Here is an 18,099-nt window from a genome sequence, read left to right as displayed (position 1 = left end):
TAGGCAGTGGTGGCACATGCCTTTAACCCCAGCACTCAGGAGGCAGAAGCAGGTGGATCTCATGAGTTTGAGGCCAACCTAGTCCATAGATCAAATTCCAGGACAGCCAGGGTACACAGAGACACACACTTTTGGGAAGGGGTGGGTTGGCAGAAACTGGCTGATTTGAGAACCATTCCTAGGAAAAGTTGATACACTTCATGTATGCTTTGCTGTTAGAAGCAGCAGGCAAATTGCAGCTTTGTGCCAGGGTAAATGGGAAGAACTATACATTAAGTTGTGGTATAGAGAAGACGGGTGGGAGGACAAGTGTTTTAGAGAACTGAACTATTTCTGCATCTTGGGAACTGCTCCACTCCCTGAGTTGTTGAAAACTAACCTCAGAGCGTTGCAGAGTGGAAATTAAGAAAGGCCTGGAGGTGTGCTTACCATTCACTGTGGGGTTCAGATTGAAGTCAGGAGGAAGTTCTTAAGGCCATCTTTTGTCATCTTCCTGTCTCCTACCTTACTGGGTTCTGTACTCATCAGGGAATTCAGTGTTCTCCCCAGAGGTAGAACTGCTGTTGGTAGGTACCATTGGTTGTCCTTGCTGTTCTTGAAGCAGCAGTCCTGGAAGCACTGTTAACACATCATCTAGAATGTCTTTGCCTGTAAATATGTAGGTAGGCAAAGATGAATTAACTTGAAAGTAGCATTGATGAAACCCTAGCTTTGTGGTATTCCTAAATTAAACTGAAGGGCTCGGTGGAGCCTTGTCAAGGCAGGCTCTTATATATGCCTTGCTGGCCTCAACCCACACAGGCAAGGGTAGCCTTGAGTTTAGTCCTCTTACTTCTGCCTCCTTACAGCTGTGGGCCACTATGCTCAGTCATGTGCTCCTGGGGATCAAACCTAGGGCTTCATGTACTCAAATAATAACAGAGCTACACGCTTCTAGAACGCAGCATATGCCTACATTTGTGTAGAACTCAACATGCATACATTTGAGGTGCAGTACTGAAAGAAAAAATGCATATATAATAACTTTTAAATGAGAATGTACTGGGGTTGTTTACTCTTATATACCCATTAAGATGCCCCTTTTTTTTAAAAAAAAAAAAAAAGGAAAGAAACTCCCTCAGAAAAATATCAAATGTTGACGATATAAAGAAACTAGAATGTTTCTGCACTATTGGTGAGGAAGGTGAACAGCTATATGATTTGATGTGATGATAGTTGATATTTAGAACAGTGAAAATGAATAGCTAGGACAGTTGCTAAGAGGACCTGGGCAGAGGTGGAGATGAGTATGTGAATAGAGCAGAAGACTCAGGACTGATGCTTGTGACAGACAAGCTTGGAGAGAAACACAGTCAAGGTCTTGAAGGGGGTGTGTGTACTCGTATTCCTAGCACTCACCGCAGCTTGCACATGGAGCAGCATGTCTGTCTGCAGACGAGTAGCTTGATAGGAAGTGTGTATACATGCACTGCATACTGAAGCTTGGGAAGGAGAGTCTGACACAGGCTGTAATCGAATAAATCTGGGGGACATTACACCAAAGCAACTAATTAGTTGTCAACAGTGAAGTATGGTTCCAGTTACAGAAGACAAAATAGGCAAAAGACCACAGCTGGGACGAGGGCTTCCAGGGCCTGGGCAGAAGCAGGAGGAGGGTGGGCAAAGCTATTATTGCCTCACAGGTGTACACTTATAGCTTATGAAAGTGTATATGTGAGGAGCAATGGGGGCAAGCGGTGCTGGTGGTCACATAGTATGTGAATGTGTTTAACACTGAATAGACACTCAAAAAAGAGTGTGTGTGTGTGTGTGTGTGTGTGTGTGTGTCTGTATGCGTGTGTATGCATAGCATGAGGGGAGGTCAGAGCACAGCCTGCAAGAGCAGCTTCTCACCTTCCATGATATGAGTAGTGGGCATGAAACTCAGGCCAGCAGGCTTGCAGGACACCTCAGGCCAATATGCTGAGCCATCTTCATGCTGTATAGTTCATTTTATTTTACCACAGTAATAAACTGTAAGTGGTAACCCAAAAGTACTAAAATATCTATAGAATCATTCATCCTCTGAGTGCATCAGATGTGTTTTCAGTCTGAAAGGCCAGTGGACTTAGAGAAGGGAATAGGTGGAGTGGGGCTGGCAAGCTGGTTCAGTTGGTAAAAGTGCTCATTGCCAAGCCTGACCACCTTAGTTCAGCTCCTAGAGATCCACGAGGAGAGAACTGACTTCTGAAGGTTGTCCTTTGACCTCTACATGTATGTGTGGGACCATGTGATCACACATATAAAAAATATGAAAAAAATTTTCAAATAAAAAGATACTTCATCTAACTATGTGAACTGATTTTTAAAGCCTGAGGCTTCAGCATGTACTTATCAGGGAAGTTGGTGACTATTAAGGTAAGGCTGCACTTTAAAGAACAAACACCCTGGCAAATCAGAAAGAGGATAGTCTGAGTTTCCCTAGCCCAGGGCTTCTGTGTGCTGGAAGGGCAATGTCTGAGGAGGACATGCTAACATTGTGGGAAAGTGACCCACTGAAGAAACAGATGACTTTCCCTTTAGAAGCAAGTTTTGCTCTTTCAGTTGTACTCATTGCACCCAGGATGAGCATTTTCAAGGTCAGTGGGTCAAGATCAAAACAAGAATAGCAGAGATTAAGTTAATTACAAGTGTTATAGACCTAGGACAGTTTATCACAATGATAAACACTCATAGTGGAAATATATTCCTAAATCAGCCTTCAACTCAGACTGGAACTGATATTGAGAATTCTGTCTACATGTTAGAATGTGGCCATCTAGAGCTTCCTCTTAGTCAATAGTTCTAGTATCCTATAATCTATAATTTGTCTCTGTCTCACTTCTGGGCTCACAGATCTATCAGGTTTTCTATGCTTCATGGTACATACTTAAATGTTGAGTGTGACAGGGTCAGGCTTGTACAGTGTAGATATAATTGTTGGGGTCTCTTTACCCTGATGATAGGTGAAAAGCCATATTTGTAGTCATTCAACCACCAAATGTTTAGCTCTCAACAGGAAATGTCTTAAATGGATATATTGTTATGTGGAGTGCTGATGTAAAGTGGAAAATGAAATAAAATTTTGTGAGCAGGCAGTGGAGAGGTGGCTCACCACCAGTTCAGAGCACTTTCTGTTCTTACAGAAGACCTGAGTTCAATTTCTAGCATCTGCGTGGGGTGACTTAAAACAGCCTATAATGTCAGCTCCGGGGGATTCATTGCCTCTGGCCTCTGAGAGTACCTGTACACATGTGCACATATCCACATGTAGTCCTGCACACCTGCACAGAATTGCTTAGTGAGATGTTGATAAATTTACTTAATTTTTTTTACAAAGTTAACTAAAATGTCATTTTATCCCTGTTTTCCCTGTATTACCCTTACTTAATCCTATCTACTATGCTATTTCATATTTATGCTTGAGGTTTTTAAGTACTAGAAATAATTAGTGGATTAAGCTCAAGATTTAATAAAAAGTGCCTTGATAGTTTATGACTTTGTATTTTAAATATATTTTAATTGGTCTTTTCAAAACTGCAGGTGACCAGACTCTGGACAAAACATGTCATGCTAAGGACACAAACCCAGAAGATGGAGTTGTTGTTAGCGAGCATGGTGAGGATGAAATGGACATGGAAAGTGAGAAGGAGGAAGAGAAGCCCAAGGCCGGGGGCGCCTTTTCCAATGCTCTGTCTTCCCTGAACGTGCTCCGCCCAGGTGAGTGCTTACAAGGCTTGCCTAGATCCCCACCCTCAGGGTACTATGACAGTGGTGCTTGTAATTAGGACATCTTTGTAAGGCATGTTGTTTCTGTATTCCCAAATGTGGAAAATAAAAGAACCAAGTTTTTCAGTTTTCCAAAGTTTCTAATTACTTAAAAAATACTTTAAAGATTTTATGTGTATGGTGTATCTCTGTATGAGTGTGTTCATGTAACTTCTGAGGAGCCAGAAGGCTGTGTTGGTTTCCCTGGAACTGGAGCTACAGGTGGTTGTGAGCCACCTGATGTGGGTGACAGGACCAGAACTGAGTGTCTTTGAAGAGCAACTGTCTCTCCAGCCTTCTTTAATTGAAACAAATGGGCTTCAGGGAACCAGCAGATAGTCCTTAAGGTTTTCTCTGTCTCAGGCTGTATCTCCCACAACCCCTCTACCAGATAAAATCTGCTACAAAAACCACAACTAATTGCTGTTATTTTTATCTTCATACTTAACTTTTCTTATTTCCTGTAGGAAATAGTTTGTAAATCTATATATTAGCTAATCAGTTTTAAAGTCAGTGCTTTAAGTGGCCAAATTTAAATTATGAATAAATACCACTATGTTTATAAACAATTAAAGATGTCTCTGCTGGGCTGGAGAAATCATGATTCAGTTCATCAGTTGGATTGCATGTAGAATTTAAGAAGAGGCAGCAGGAGTTAAGTACCATGCTGACAAGACTATCTTGGATTAGTCTATTCTTCCTGGTTTTGTTTTGTTTTTTTTAAGATTTATTTGTTTTATGTATATGAGTGCTCTATGTATACCTGCAAGCCAGAAGAGGGCATCAGATTACATAACAGATGGTTGTGAGCTACCATGTGGTTGCTGAGAATTGAACGCAGGACCTCTGGAAGAACAGTCAATACTCTTAATTGCTGAGCCATCTTGTCAGCGCTGATTCTTCCTGTTTTTAAGAAAATAAGGTTCATACCCCAGGTACTTGGATTTTTTATAATTCTGATCATTTGTTTCCAGGAGAAATTCCAGATGCAGCTTTTATACATGCTGCAAGAAAAAAGCGCCAACTGGCCCGAGAACTGGGAGACTTCACTCCTCATGACAGTGAACCTGGTAAAGGCCGCCTCGTCCGAGAGGATGAGAATGATGCCAGTGATGATGAGGATGATGATGAGAAACGCCGGATCGTTTTTTCTGTGAAGGAAAAGTCACAAAGACAAAAGATCGCTGAGGAGATAGGTAACTTGACCAACTTGACAGCGAGTGCTCTGCATTGCATTAAACTGATCCCACACTGTACCAGCACTGTTCTTGCATCAGTACAAGGATGTTCCACAGCTCATACTTCAACTAAGTATTTGCCATGCATTTTGTGCTTCCCTTTGTAGAGTTGATGTCAAGCTTAAAAGAAATTAAGAAAACAAAGATTGTAAGTGAAACATTAAATACTGTTTTAGCATTAAAGAAGGGTGCCATCATTAGCAAAATCAGGAGAATCAACCAGATCAAAGAGGACACGCTATAGCACGATCAGGATTTGTGCTCAGTTCTTGAGAAGAGCTCAGGCCTTCTCCTCCCTGCTGTTGGGTGCTGACTTCTCTTGTTCTGGCCTCAGGTATTGAGGGGAGTGATGATGACGCCTTAGTAACTGGAGAGCAAGACGAAGAGCTCAGCCGCTGGGAGCAGGAGCAGATTAGAAAGGGAATCAACATCCCTCAGGTAAGAAGACAGACGGTGAGAGTGCAAACAAGTAGACAGGCTTCTTGTTGTTAAAGTGGAAGTGGACCACAGTGAGCCTTGCCACTCAGGCAGCTGTCACAGTTGCAATTGGCATGTGGTCGTGTATTCATCAGGTCTGCAGAATAAACTACATCAAAGTTTGCTTTTTTATAGTCAGAATAGTGGACCAGTGTCCAGTTTCTCCAACTGGTCCTTCAGCAGCAGGATCTAGAAGCCCATTACAAAGGCACAGTTGGGTCAGAAGGTAGGGGTTAGGCCCAGTACTCGCTTAGCAAGTTTTCCAGGTGATTATGTCACACGCTGAAGCTTGAGAATTCTACCTTAAACTAAATGTTTGTGTTTTTGTAGTTGTTTTAATTTTGAAGATGGCTTTCCCAGGTATGCAAACAAATGAGATTGATTAAAAAAAAAAAAAACACCTGCCAAAGTAGTTGTAGCAGCATGGAGAAAGTTGCATAATGTGAGCATGTGTACTTATCGTGTTGGGTACTGTTGGGATCAGACTGGTGGGAACCTTGGAGTAGCTGGAAGAGGCCTGGTTGTAACCTAAGTCTTTTATCCTGATATTATTATTTATCCTGATATTATTATCCTGATGTTACCTGGATCATACATTTATTTCCATTTCTAAATTCTGAGAGACTGTTTTTCTGAAATCATTAGAAATAAAATCAGTGGTTTTTTTTGTTTTTTTTTTTTTTGTTTTTTTTTTAAACCGGGGCCTAAGAGTCTATACAACCCTATGTTTATTTGATTTTAAAGAATATTGCAGTTGCTATCTTAATTCCTGTCTGGGAACTGGGTATAATTGTTGCTGTTGTTTGTTTTGGTTCATAACTCTAAAGGCATTTATTTATTTTTTAAAATTAGTTTTCTTATACTTTTCAGGTTCAAGCAAGTCAGCCCGCTGAAGTGAATATGTACTACCAGAACACTTACCAGACAATGCCTTACGGTGCATCCTATGGCATACCTTATAGTTATACAGCCTATGGATCATCAGATGCCAAGTCTCAAAAAACAGATAATACAGTCCCTTTCAAAACTCCCAGTAATGAGATGGCTCCCGTTACTATTGATTTGGTAAAGAAACAGCTTAAAGACAGGTAGGGCAGATCAACTTCTTAAAGACCTGTCTGCTAGCTTTCTGGTCCCTCAGGCAACCTGTAGTCTGGGGTAGCAAATGCAGAATGCCGGCAAAGAAGACTCACTGGTCCACCTTCAAAAGCTAAACAGAAGATGACTTCATGCTTTGCTCGCTACCTTCTTGGATTACTTCTGTGGAAGCCTCAAAGTTATTAAAATTCTGCTTCATGAGCTTGTCGAAGACAGTGCTGAGTTTTCACCTCTTGGACTCTGAAAGTGTAGTCAAGAGATGGGGGGAGACACAAAGCAGGAGATTTTGGTTAGCCCACCAAATAACTATTGGAAATCTGTAAACTATCTTTTTAAATTTATTTTTTATTTTATTTTTTATAAGAAAATCAGTACAGACAAAAAGATGCATTCCAAGTATTTTCATGTTCTAGTAATGGAACTAAAATGCATTATAATATTGCAAGAGTCCTGACAACATTGAATTCTAGATATAAATGTGTTATATCTATCCTTTTGTGTTCTTAAGGTTGGACTCCATGAAAGAATTGCACAAAACCAATCGACAGCAGCATGAAAAACATCTGCAAAGCCGAGTGGACTCCACCAGGGCTATTGAGAGATTAGAAGGGTCTTCTGGGGGTATTGGTGAACGGTATAAATTTTTGCAAGAAATGCGAGGGTATGTCCAAGACTTGCTTGAGTGTTTCAGTGAAAAGGTAAGAATGCAAAAATAATAATCTCTTTGAATAAGGCAAAAAATAGGGAGACCTAGATGGCTTTTCATAGAGCATCTTGTAATTCTCAGAAAAGAATACACTTAGCTTTAGAAGTGCTGAAGTCATGTTTCATTTTCTTTACATCATTAGTTGAGGGTTTCATACAAACAAAAAGAACATACAAGTTTTCAGACTGACAAGTCCTGTCTCAGTATCATGTTAGTTTACTGGCTTGCACTGAGTTGATAGAATAAAGAAGATTCACCTAATAGTATTTGTTTTTATGATTCAGGTCTGATTTCATTTTTATATTATATTTTTCAGTGATTGTAAACATTTATAAGTAGTGCAATACATGACAAGTTTTTATTAGCTAGTTAGTTCTGCTTTTTATGGTGATATTTCTGTTAGTTTTCATCTAAGCCAACGCTTCATTCATTTCAGAAGCCATTCATTATCATGTTTTTATTCATTGAACATTTCTCATTTCTGAATTCACTGCTTTAGTATGACAGTTGACAGAATCTTTTGAATATGTTTAAAAATTAGTTGCATGTGCTAACTTCTCAAGTAACTTCCTGTTTGTTTGTTTTAAGATAATACTCCATGCATGTCATGCACAGACATGTACAGTAATAATTTAAAATTTAAAAGGTGGGAGAAAGAGCGGCAAGATGGCTGAACAGGTAAAGGTGCTTGCTGTTGAAGCACCCCTGTGAAACGGAGGAGAGAGTGGACGGGCCCTCCTTCCACCTAGGTGTCCTCTCACCTCCACACACAGGCTGTGGCATGAGCACCCCATACTTATATCATGCTTGATACACACGATCATAAATAGAAGGAAAAGGAAAGTCAATGTCTAGCTCAATGAGCTGGTTTATAAGCATTGGTGTACTTCATCTTAGCTTTAAAAAATATTAAAATTATGGTCCTTAAATATTTTTCCTCAGAATCTTAGATAGGAAGGCACATTTTTCTTTATCATTAACTGTTTGCTTCAGTACAAGAAAGCCAAAGGTTAAGAAAAGTTCAATTAGACTTGTCTTTCTGATGGGTTTTAGTGCAGTCATGTGTGGTCAGATCTGGCGTGTACGGTACCATTCATCAGAGCCTCTCTAGCACTTAGCATGGTTTGAAGTATTGTCCGTGTCCCCATGTACCTGCAGCTGTGATATTCCTTGGGGCCAGGAAGGAAGCATGAGTTTATCTGTTTGAGTAAGACTGGAAGTAGGACCTACATGGCAGAGCCAGCCAGAATAAGGTTGTTTCCTGAGGCAATGCTGTATGTGTGGGAATGGTCTCTGGGACCTGCTTCTGGAAGTGTCTTAGCTTTTGCTTTATAGAACTTGCAAATGTAAGCACTCAGAATTTCAAATATAGTGCTAAATATATAAAGTTAGATTATGCCATCCCTGGATTAAGAAGAATTAGGATACAGTGTTGGTTGCTGACTCATTACTGTGCTGCTTCTTCTGCATACTGTGTTCCTGGAGAAGTCTACTTCAGGTAGTCTAGTTGGCTACAGTCACTTAGATATGTCTATACCAGATCTGAACCCTGACATATTGAACATATTTTCAGTAAAAGGAGCAGATAGTCCTGTATTTCAGAGACGTGTACTTCATGCCTACATCTTCACATGCATGTAATCAGTTGTGTGTGCTTCTGATGAAAATGTCATGCGTTGTCATCCTTATGATATTTGAAGATAAAACTTAAAGTAGAGATAATTGGATAGGTATGAATGTTATGTTTAGTTATGCTGAAATATTCTTTAAAAGTAAGTTAAACATTCCTTTTTCTCTGCTTTGTGAAGTTAGAGTGATTTTTAAACTTAAATTGTCTGTTGATCATTTTAACTTCCACAACTTAGTTTCCCCTCCAGTCATCTTGTGTTTTTCATTTTACATTTGCTCCTGAATAAATTAATAGTGATAGTTTTTAGTTTGGAGAGGTTATTAAACTGTCATGGCAGACTCTTTAGATAAGTCAATGTTGTGAACTTTGAAAGAGATCTAAGCCGGGCAGTGGTGGCGCACGCCTTTAATCCCAGCACTTGGGAGGCATAGGTAGGCGGATTTCTGAGTTCGAGGCCAGCCTGGTCTACAGAGTGAGTTTCAGGACAGCCAGGGCTATGCAGAGAAACCCTGTCTTGAAAAAAAAAAAAAAGAGAGAGAGATCTAAAATTGAGCTTTAAGCTTTAGTTCCCAGAGTTGTCTTCTGAGCTTTAAAGAAAGTTCCTAAATCAGATAATTCTTTACAATGCCAGCACAGGCTTGAGCACTGTAGGGAATGTTTTATCTACAACTAAAGAGATGCATCTTCACTACCTTTGAATTTACTCTTGCAGAATTTTAAAAAGGAGATTACAGAGATGTAGAATAGCAAGCAGCCTAAGCCACAGTGATAACAGCAGTAATTGGGAAATAAACATTTCAAATTAGATAGTGACTTTGGACTACAGAATAATCATTGCTGATTTGGACATGTTTGCCCATGTATGGCATATTAAAGCACAGAGTGCCTCCGTAAATCTGACCTTTCTGTATACCTTTGCTCCTTTGGCAATGGAATCCTGCAAGAATGTAAAGCCGCTCTCTTACAGGCATCCATGTGTTGTTCCCCCTGGCTTTTTTCTTTCCCATTTACGGTCTGTCCAGTTCAGGAAGCTGCTATAACACTTGTTGCCAGTTTTCTCAAACTCCAGTTAGTGTCTTTTCTCATTTACTAACCTCCAGGAAACAAGAATTTATGGTTTCTTTGGATATTTGTAGTGGTCCTTTGTGTTTTGTGAAAGTTTCATAGCATTTGGTTGTTTAATACAGTATTTATAAAGAAAGATGTTCTAGTTTTTGAAAATTTAGATGCCATGTTTGGTAGTCTTTGTATTCTTTTTGTCTAAGTAAACTAGATAGGTGTATTAAGTTGTTGACTTTATTTGACAATCATTTATTTGACAATTTTATTATGAAATAAAGAAAGACTCAAACATTTGCTAGGAAGAGAGAAATTTCAGAGTGTGATTTCAGACTGGTTAGCAATAGCTAGAAATTTTATTTACCTTTTTAGTTTAATTGTAAACTGTACAATAATGTTGCAGAACAGTGTACCATTATTGTAGGGTACTGTATATGAGTGAGTGGATGAACAACTTAAAATTGGACAGTCACTAGCACAGCTGTCATGTAAACCAGGAAGTTTGCTACATGTGGTATGTGCCTGGAATTGCAGCATTCAGGAGGAAGAGGCAGGAAGCCAGCTAGGGCTTAGTGAGTTTCAGACCAGGTGAAACTATGTAGACTTCTTCCTCAAAACAGAAAGAGAAACCTACAAACTTTACCATGTGGATCATGTTGCTGGAAAATTAAAAAATAAACGTATAAGTACTCGCATTTTTTTCTGACGATAAAGCACTAAGATCCTGACATCTCTGCTTGGTCTTCTTATTAACACAGAAACCTTACATTTGTTAAGTTAACTTTGGCTCCGATAACCAGGCACTGGATGTTTAGCTTTGTACATGGGTTCAAGAAGTATTGCTTCCTTACTTACAGAGTGACTTGCTGTTCTGCTCTTGTTGGGGACTCCTGCTTATTTTGTCCATAGAGAGAGTACTTTTTCAGATAACCGGAAATAGCATGGAACCCTCAGATGAGTACGCGACTGAGGAGTTTGGTGTTACGGAGTGTGTTGTATTTTTACAGGTGCCACTGATTAATGAACTTGAATCAGCAATACATCAGCTGTACAAACAGCGAGCTTCCCGCCTTGTCCAAAGACGACAAGATGATATTAAAGATGAATCTTCGGAGTTTTCAAGCCATTCAAGTCAGTCCATCTTGAAGGTTTTTATTTTTCATTAAACAACCTTGTTTACTTAGTGCAGCCTAATTGAAAATTACAGACCTTTTTCTTTTAAAATTTTTTCCTTGTTCATAAGTTAGGTAGATCTAAAAATTGTAACGCATGTACTTGGGTTTGTTTAAGAAAGTATACCTAACCAAGGAGCCAAATACTGTACTAATACTCTTTCTATTAGTCTACTCTTCCCTGGGTGTGCTTTTCAGTCAGCCTTTACAGCGTATGAACATATGATCAGCATTTATCATAAAGCCACTGTCTCTTTGGCCCTAATTGACAGCCTACCCCCATCCCATTGCATTCTATTCATGACACTGATACAAATACTATTTTGATCACAGCAAGAGAAACTGAGTTTAGGAACTTGGGAGTTCCGGGGAAAGGAGCAGGGAGGAGGTTGTGTTGTGTGACACGTGATAGCTTCAGAACCAGAGCAGTTGTTGCCACCCCTGGGTAAAGCAAATGCTTTGTATTTCTTTTTAAATGTGCTTTTTTTTCTAGTTTGCTGTATAATACATATTATATATATATACAGTTCTTGAAATTTTGTGAAAATTGTAGAAATTGGAGTACATTGTTACTTATGACGTGAATTATGAAAAAAAAAAAACCAAAACCAGTTGTAAGCTCTTTGAATCCCTGTAGTTGAGATTCTCTAGCTAGATGCTTTAGGAACCCTTGAATCCATTTTCCTCACTGTATCCCGTATTCTCGGGTGGTCTGATGGGAATTGTCTTAGTGCGGGTTCCTCCTGGTTTCCTTTGTCCTTTCTTTGTTGCTGTGCTAGCAGTCTCCATGTGTATCATGCTCCGTATGTATCTGATGTGCTCATTTAAAATACAGGTCTTCCGGTCCTATACCCAGAGAGTCTTCCTAGGTCCTTCCTATTCAGAAATCTGCATGATAAACAGCTGCTCCAAATGAGTGATAAAGGAGCGTTGTGCTGGTCTTAGAACAGAACATAGCCTATCTTCCCAGTCAGCGATGGGATCCATGGGGAGCATCCTCCTGTTTGTCTGATGGGGTGTGAGAGGGGCACAGAGAGAAAGTACTGTGACACTCAGATCTGAGCCCTGCAGATTCAGCTGTAAGCCACTTTGGCCTGGTTTTGCTGTAAAAGTTTTAAGTTGCATCATTGACCTTGGGCACCTAAATGACTAATGCATCCCTCCCAGATCACTTTTGATCCAGAGAGCCAGATTTCGGGGGCAGATTACAGGTAACCATTGTACATCTAAAGGAAATAACTTCCTTTTAAGTTTAGTGGTGTGAGCTCTGCAGCACATTCACTGTCCTCACTGTTTATAGTTTATTCTTCATAGGATGAGGCTGTGTAGTTACCTGGGATTTGAAGTGATAGTTATATGATGCATGTTAATTAGACTGAAAAATGGAAAGTATTGAAAGTAGAAAAAAAGGCCACTGTTTTTGAGGGATATAGTTGACAAAAGATTTAAAGAAAATTATGTGAGACACGTAGGAATCAATTCAATGTTCCTTTTTAAAAGAACAGTGTCAGGTTTATCTGTTTAGATTGTAAGCTCTTATTTGCAGTTATTTTGTATAGTTTTAATAGGAATGAAGTAAACCATGGTTTTTTGTTTTTGTTTTTTTGTTTTTAATTTCTCATCTAATGTGTAAGCACTAGAGTTATACCTCTTAATGTCAGCTATTTAAGGGAAAATAAATAATGGTGAGCTGTAAAGCAGTTTGGAGACAACGCAGAGCAGAATTTAGGGCTTGTTTTCCTGTTGCTCATTTTAGTAGCAAAAATCTATGTGAGAAAAAAATCTGCATGAGCTTTAAGTGACACCATTCATTGTGTGCATGCATGCCACCCACCAGTTCCTTGGTTTTTTGTTTTGCTTTTTAATAACTAGTCTGTATTTTCCAGAATGTCTAAGTAGAAATGAGGGACTTGAGAAGAAAGTGTTCCTTTCACCCCATACTCTAAGCAAGTTTGTAGAGCTGCTGACATCCGGGGTCTCTAAAAGAGTTGTCATTGTATCAGTGATACAATAATGGAAACACCTCTTAGTTCTCACATATGTGTAGGGAGATTCTATATTTGCTTTTCTTCTTTAAAAAGTTTTGTTGCTGTTTTTTAAATTCTGTGGATTTGATTGTGTCTGTGTGTGGGTGCAGGTACCCTTGAAGGTCAGAGACGTAGAACCCCATAGCTGGAGTTAACAGGCTATTATGAGCACCCCAATGTGGGTACTGGGACCCAAACTTTGGTCTCCTGTAAGAGTAGTGTGCATTTTAACTGTTGGGCCGTCTCCTGCCCCAATCTTACGTCTTCTGTGTGAACAAGCACTTAACAATCACCAGAAAGGCCAATACTAGTAATAGGTCAAGGAGACGGAGGAACAGTGATACTGGTGGCAGTGGGAGGCCTCAGAGCTCATTATAGCTTCAGGGGGATAGTTTATGAGGTTCCCCCACCCCCGCCACGACACCCCTTAGATGTGGTGCTGCAGACTAAATCTAGGGCTTCCTACATGCAGGCAAACACTGCCAGCTGACCTGTATATCCTTAGCCTAGGTAGGGCCCAGGGTGGGGTGCTGTGAAGGAAATAATAAGAACCATTTCTTTAAAACTGTGATGCTGGAATACAAATTTAAGCAGGAGGGAGTTGGAAACTAAAGGTAGAACATGAACACAGAGTCTTCAGAAGGAGAGCTAGACTGTTATTAGAGAATTAAGAGGTGGCAAGGGTCATGTGGTATGAAGTTTCCCTCTGCGGAGTGTCCACAGTGTTGCCTGCCCTAACAGTGGTGAAACTTCTGTAGGCTAGGAGAGCGAAATTATTAAAGCCTTGACCTCAGAACTGTGAGGTCTTTCCATATGTTTCTCTGCTGTCTTCATTCATCATTCAGCCTCCTTCATGAAAACATTGTCTTTCCTTTGCATGGGGAATGTAGATTTTCCACTTGTTTGTTGATTGTAAAAGGATCAGCTAGTCCTGTTGTTTAGTCAGACAGTAAGCCCAGCAGTAGTTGTGTGCTCTTAGAAATCGTTGTTTTAAGTCTTCTACTTCTTCTCATGGAAATTCAATGATTCCAAGATTTGTTCTATACTAAAACCTGTCTAGTTTACCAGTCATTGCAGAATCTTGCTGTTGGGATTAGCAAGCAGTCTATTAATGGCTTGTTCTATGCAGATTCTTTCCTCATGATGGTTGAAGGAAGACTGTTAATTTTAACTATTTGTTGTTTTACAGATAAAGCTTTGATGGCACCAAATCTTGATTCCTTTGGACGTGATCGGGCACTTTATCAAGAACATGCAAAACGTCGGATTGCAGAGCGGGAAGCCAGGAGGTGATTCTGAAAATACTTGCTGTGTCTTATTAGGGAAGCTAGAATTCATTATCTAAATAAACAAATCATTCTTTGTTATCTAGGACTCGACGTAGGCAAGCCAGAGAGCAAACCGGTCAGATGGCAGATCACCTTGAAGGCCTTTCCAGTGATGATGAAGAGACGTCTACAGATATTACTAATTTCAATCTGGAGAAAGGTTAGGCTTTTATTTGGAAATGAGACTCATCAAATTGTTCTCTTCGTGGGTTTGCTTTTAAAAAAATTCTAGTTTTTACTAAAATTTTTTTTAAATACACATTTATTTCTTTGTGGGTGTGTCTGCATTCCACCATGGGCTTGAGAAGGCCAGGGTAATTTCAGAGAGTTGGTTCTCTCCTTCACCCACTGGGGAGTCTCTAGGGATTGAGTTCAGGCTGTTGGCTCACAGCAAGAGCCCTTGTTGTTCTTGTGGTCTTTAATCATAAAATGCTCAGAAGTTTTATGTCTTCTGCAATAAGTGAGGTGCTCTTTTTTTTTTTTTAAACTGCTACAGTTCTCAAAAATAAAGAGTTAACACTTTATTTGGAGATTTAATTAATACTTGTATAGTGATTTTAGTCTTCAGAACTGGAATTTTAAAGGAACAGAACTATGTATTGGAGCTTGTGGTCTACTCTACTGAGGCTGTCTGGTCTGAAAGTTAAGGCTGTAGTAAACTAGCTCTCAGCCTGGAAAGAGCCTCCTGGAGAGTAGTGTGTAATTTCAACCAAGAGTAGCAGTTGGTACAAGTCTCTGCTAGGCATTTCTAGAATGTTCTCTAAGTTCTCTTCCTCTCATTGGCTGTGCTCATTTGGAAGTATATTGAGAATAGACTATTAGAGAACTTTATTCAGCTATGACTTCCCACATCCCCATTCCGCCCCATTGAGGTACTAGGAATTAAATTTAAGTTCCACTGAGCTATAGTTTCAGCCTTTTAAAAATACATTTTAAGACAATTTGTCTAAATTACCCAGACTGGCCTTGAACTTGTGATCCTCTTGTCTCAGCTTTCCTGTGTTGCCAGGCACAATTTCTCTGACTTCTGGTTTTTTGAAACAGGTTCTCATAGCCCAGGCTAGCTTTAACTCATTTTATGTCCAAGCTGACTTTCAGCTTGTTACCTACTCAAGGATGTTCTTGAACTCCACTTCCTAAATACTGGGATTGGCTTACAGGTGTGCTCCACCGCACCTAACCTCCGACTTTTTTTATGCTGAACATTTTGGACCTGTGGGAAATTTGAAAGCATGATGATGCCCAGCATTGGCCTGTTGTCCAGACTGAAGAAGATGCTGATATTTCCTGCTTTTCTTTGTCTGGGTGTGCATGTATTTCACTCTAGACATCGTGACACTTCACTCATAAAGATGGTTTACCCTTGAGAAGACGGTTCAGTTCTTCTGTCTGCATGTGGGTTCTGAGGATTGCTCTCAGGCAGTTAGGCGTGGGAGCGAGCACCATTCTTAGCTGAACCATTTCACCAGTAAAAACAGTGAACTGCTGTGTCCTGTGAACATGGTAGTAGTCTACTGCTGGGGTTCTGGTGCTCTAAACTTTGTTTTAAATTTTTTCTAGATCGAATTTTGAAAGAGTCTAGCAAAGTTTTTGAAGATGTCCTTGAGAGTTTCTATTCAATTGACTGCATTAAAGCACAGTTTGAAGCATGGCGTTCCAAATACTACATGTCCTATAAGGATGCTTACATTGGTCTTTGTTTGCCAAAACTGTTCAACCCTCTAATCAGACTTCAGCTCCTCACCTGGACTCCTCTTGAGGTGGGTGGTTCTTACCAGTGTTCAAAAACAATGTAACCTAGGATTTGAGTACTTCATGCCTTAAAAGCTAGAAAGGGAGATACAGTATAGTTGATAATCAATTAAGATAAACTGTATCTGATACTAATCTGTTTTAAATAAAGTTTTTTAAAAATCACTCCTCCAAAAGTTGTAAATGTTTGAGTAACATTTGTGATACATTTTAGGCAAAATGCCGGGACTTTGAAAATATGCTATGGTTTGAATCTCTGCTGTTTTATGGTTGTGAAGAACGAGAACAAGAGAAGGATGATGTTGATGTTGCTCTGCTGCCCACCATTGTGGAGAAGGTCATTCTTCCCAAGCTGACAGGTATCTATGGGGGCCCTCAGCATACTGAGTCTCAGATGTGTCTAGTGTTCTTAGACCAGTGACCATTTTATTGCAGACATTATATAACCAATGTTAGGTATCACCTGGTCCAAGGATGTTAGAGGATAGAAAACAATTAGCTTGAGGCTTGAAGGCCACGTTGCAGGAACCTACGCTTGGGAGCAATGATTGATTGATAGGTTGGTTTCAGAGATTCAAGATTGCTCGATGCTAAACCGAATAGATATTTTGGGGGAGTCATACACATCTCTTTTGTTCATTTTCTTGAAAGATTAGAATTTACTGATACAGGAACCTATTTTTAACTAAAAAGGTAAAAATGAAATTTAAATAGAAATTTTGGTTGTCAAAACAAGATCTGGGATGAAGGGGAACCTGCTCCCCATCTCTGTTTTCACTGAGTAACATGAGTAAGAATGTCTTGCTGTCTCTCCACATTTCTCCCTCAGAATCCTTAATTACCTGGACAAAGGATGGTCAGACACAGTGCTGCCCACCACAGTATGGCCCTTCTGTAAGGCCAGCAGCTGGTGGATGTGCCACAGTTCGAGCACTGATGCTGACTGAAGGCCGTTAGGGCTTCACTAAACCCTGGACTTTTTATAATGGACAAATTCTGAAGTTTATGTTATAAAGCACAAAATAAATACTGGTATTTATAACCAAAGAACTAACTATCTAACATTGTAAGTAAGCTGTGGAGATGGCTCAGAGGTTAAGACCACTGGCTGCTCATCCAGAGGACATGAGTTCAGTTCCCACCACATGGAGGCTTACAACCATCCATAATGAGATGTGGTGCCCTCTTATAGCCTGCAGGTGTACATGCAGGCAGAATGCTATATACATAATAAAATAAATCAATCTTTTAAAAAAATGTAAGCTGCCATTTTTCTACATTTTAACATCTTTTGTTTCTTAATAGTGATAGCTGAAAACATGTGGGATCCCTTTTCTACAACACAGACTTCAAGGATGGTTGGAATCACACTGAAATTAATAAATGGCTATCCTTCAGTAGTCAATGCAGAAAATAAAAACACACAGGTACTTTATATACTTGGCTAGGTTTTTTTTTTTTTTTTTTCTTCTTTTGAAAATGAGCCCTAGTTTAAGAGAATGAAGGCTTATTCTGAATCAACCAGGCTAGTTAGGTGATCTGGGCTGTAAAAACTTGAAGTGTATACAGTTAAACTGTTAGTTTTCAGGTGTACAAGTTTCTATGGAAGAAAGATGCCATTAGTAGCACAGGCCACTTCTGGTTCCACCAAATATTCTAGTAAAAACTACTTTGGGGGAGAATAGAAATTAAAACCACTAGATTAGTTCATAATTGATAAAGCATATTTTAAAATGACCAGATACTCTAAAAGTTAACCCCAAATGTAAAATCACTGCTTTCATTGAGATTATTGGGAAAGTCTTTTATCATTGTTGGATTTCAGC

At 39.6% G+C, this 18,099-nt stretch overlaps 1 protein-coding gene across 1 annotated transcript in view; it reads left to right on the top strand.

Annotated features, from left to right (window-relative positions):
* Paxbp1 (PAX3 and PAX7 binding protein 1) overlaps nucleotides 1-18,099 on the top strand; it is a 30,171-nt gene that overhangs the window by 3,147 nt on the left and 8,925 nt on the right. Inside the window, exons 3-13 of the mRNA XM_028756317.1 lie at nucleotides 3,562-3,738; nucleotides 4,761-4,982; nucleotides 5,359-5,462; nucleotides 6,372-6,589; nucleotides 7,108-7,297; nucleotides 11,002-11,125; nucleotides 14,383-14,482; nucleotides 14,566-14,681; nucleotides 16,082-16,281; nucleotides 16,488-16,632; nucleotides 17,579-17,700. Coding sequence (XP_028612150.1) covers nucleotides 3,562-3,738; nucleotides 4,761-4,982; nucleotides 5,359-5,462; nucleotides 6,372-6,589; nucleotides 7,108-7,297; nucleotides 11,002-11,125; nucleotides 14,383-14,482; nucleotides 14,566-14,681; nucleotides 16,082-16,281; nucleotides 16,488-16,632; nucleotides 17,579-17,700 — 1,718 coding nt within the window. The remainder of the gene's footprint in view (nucleotides 1-3,561; nucleotides 3,739-4,760; nucleotides 4,983-5,358; nucleotides 5,463-6,371; nucleotides 6,590-7,107; nucleotides 7,298-11,001; nucleotides 11,126-14,382; nucleotides 14,483-14,565; nucleotides 14,682-16,081; nucleotides 16,282-16,487; nucleotides 16,633-17,578; nucleotides 17,701-18,099) is intronic.

Source organism: Grammomys surdaster, unplaced genomic scaffold, assembly GCF_004785775.1.
Source record: "Grammomys surdaster isolate TR1022 unplaced genomic scaffold, NIH_TR_1.0 126118, whole genome shotgun sequence".
Taxonomy (NCBI): domain Eukaryota; kingdom Metazoa; phylum Chordata; class Mammalia; order Rodentia; family Muridae; genus Grammomys; species Grammomys surdaster.
The sequence above is the reverse complement of the archived record's forward strand: the minus strand, read 5'-3'. Positions and strand labels throughout refer to the sequence as shown.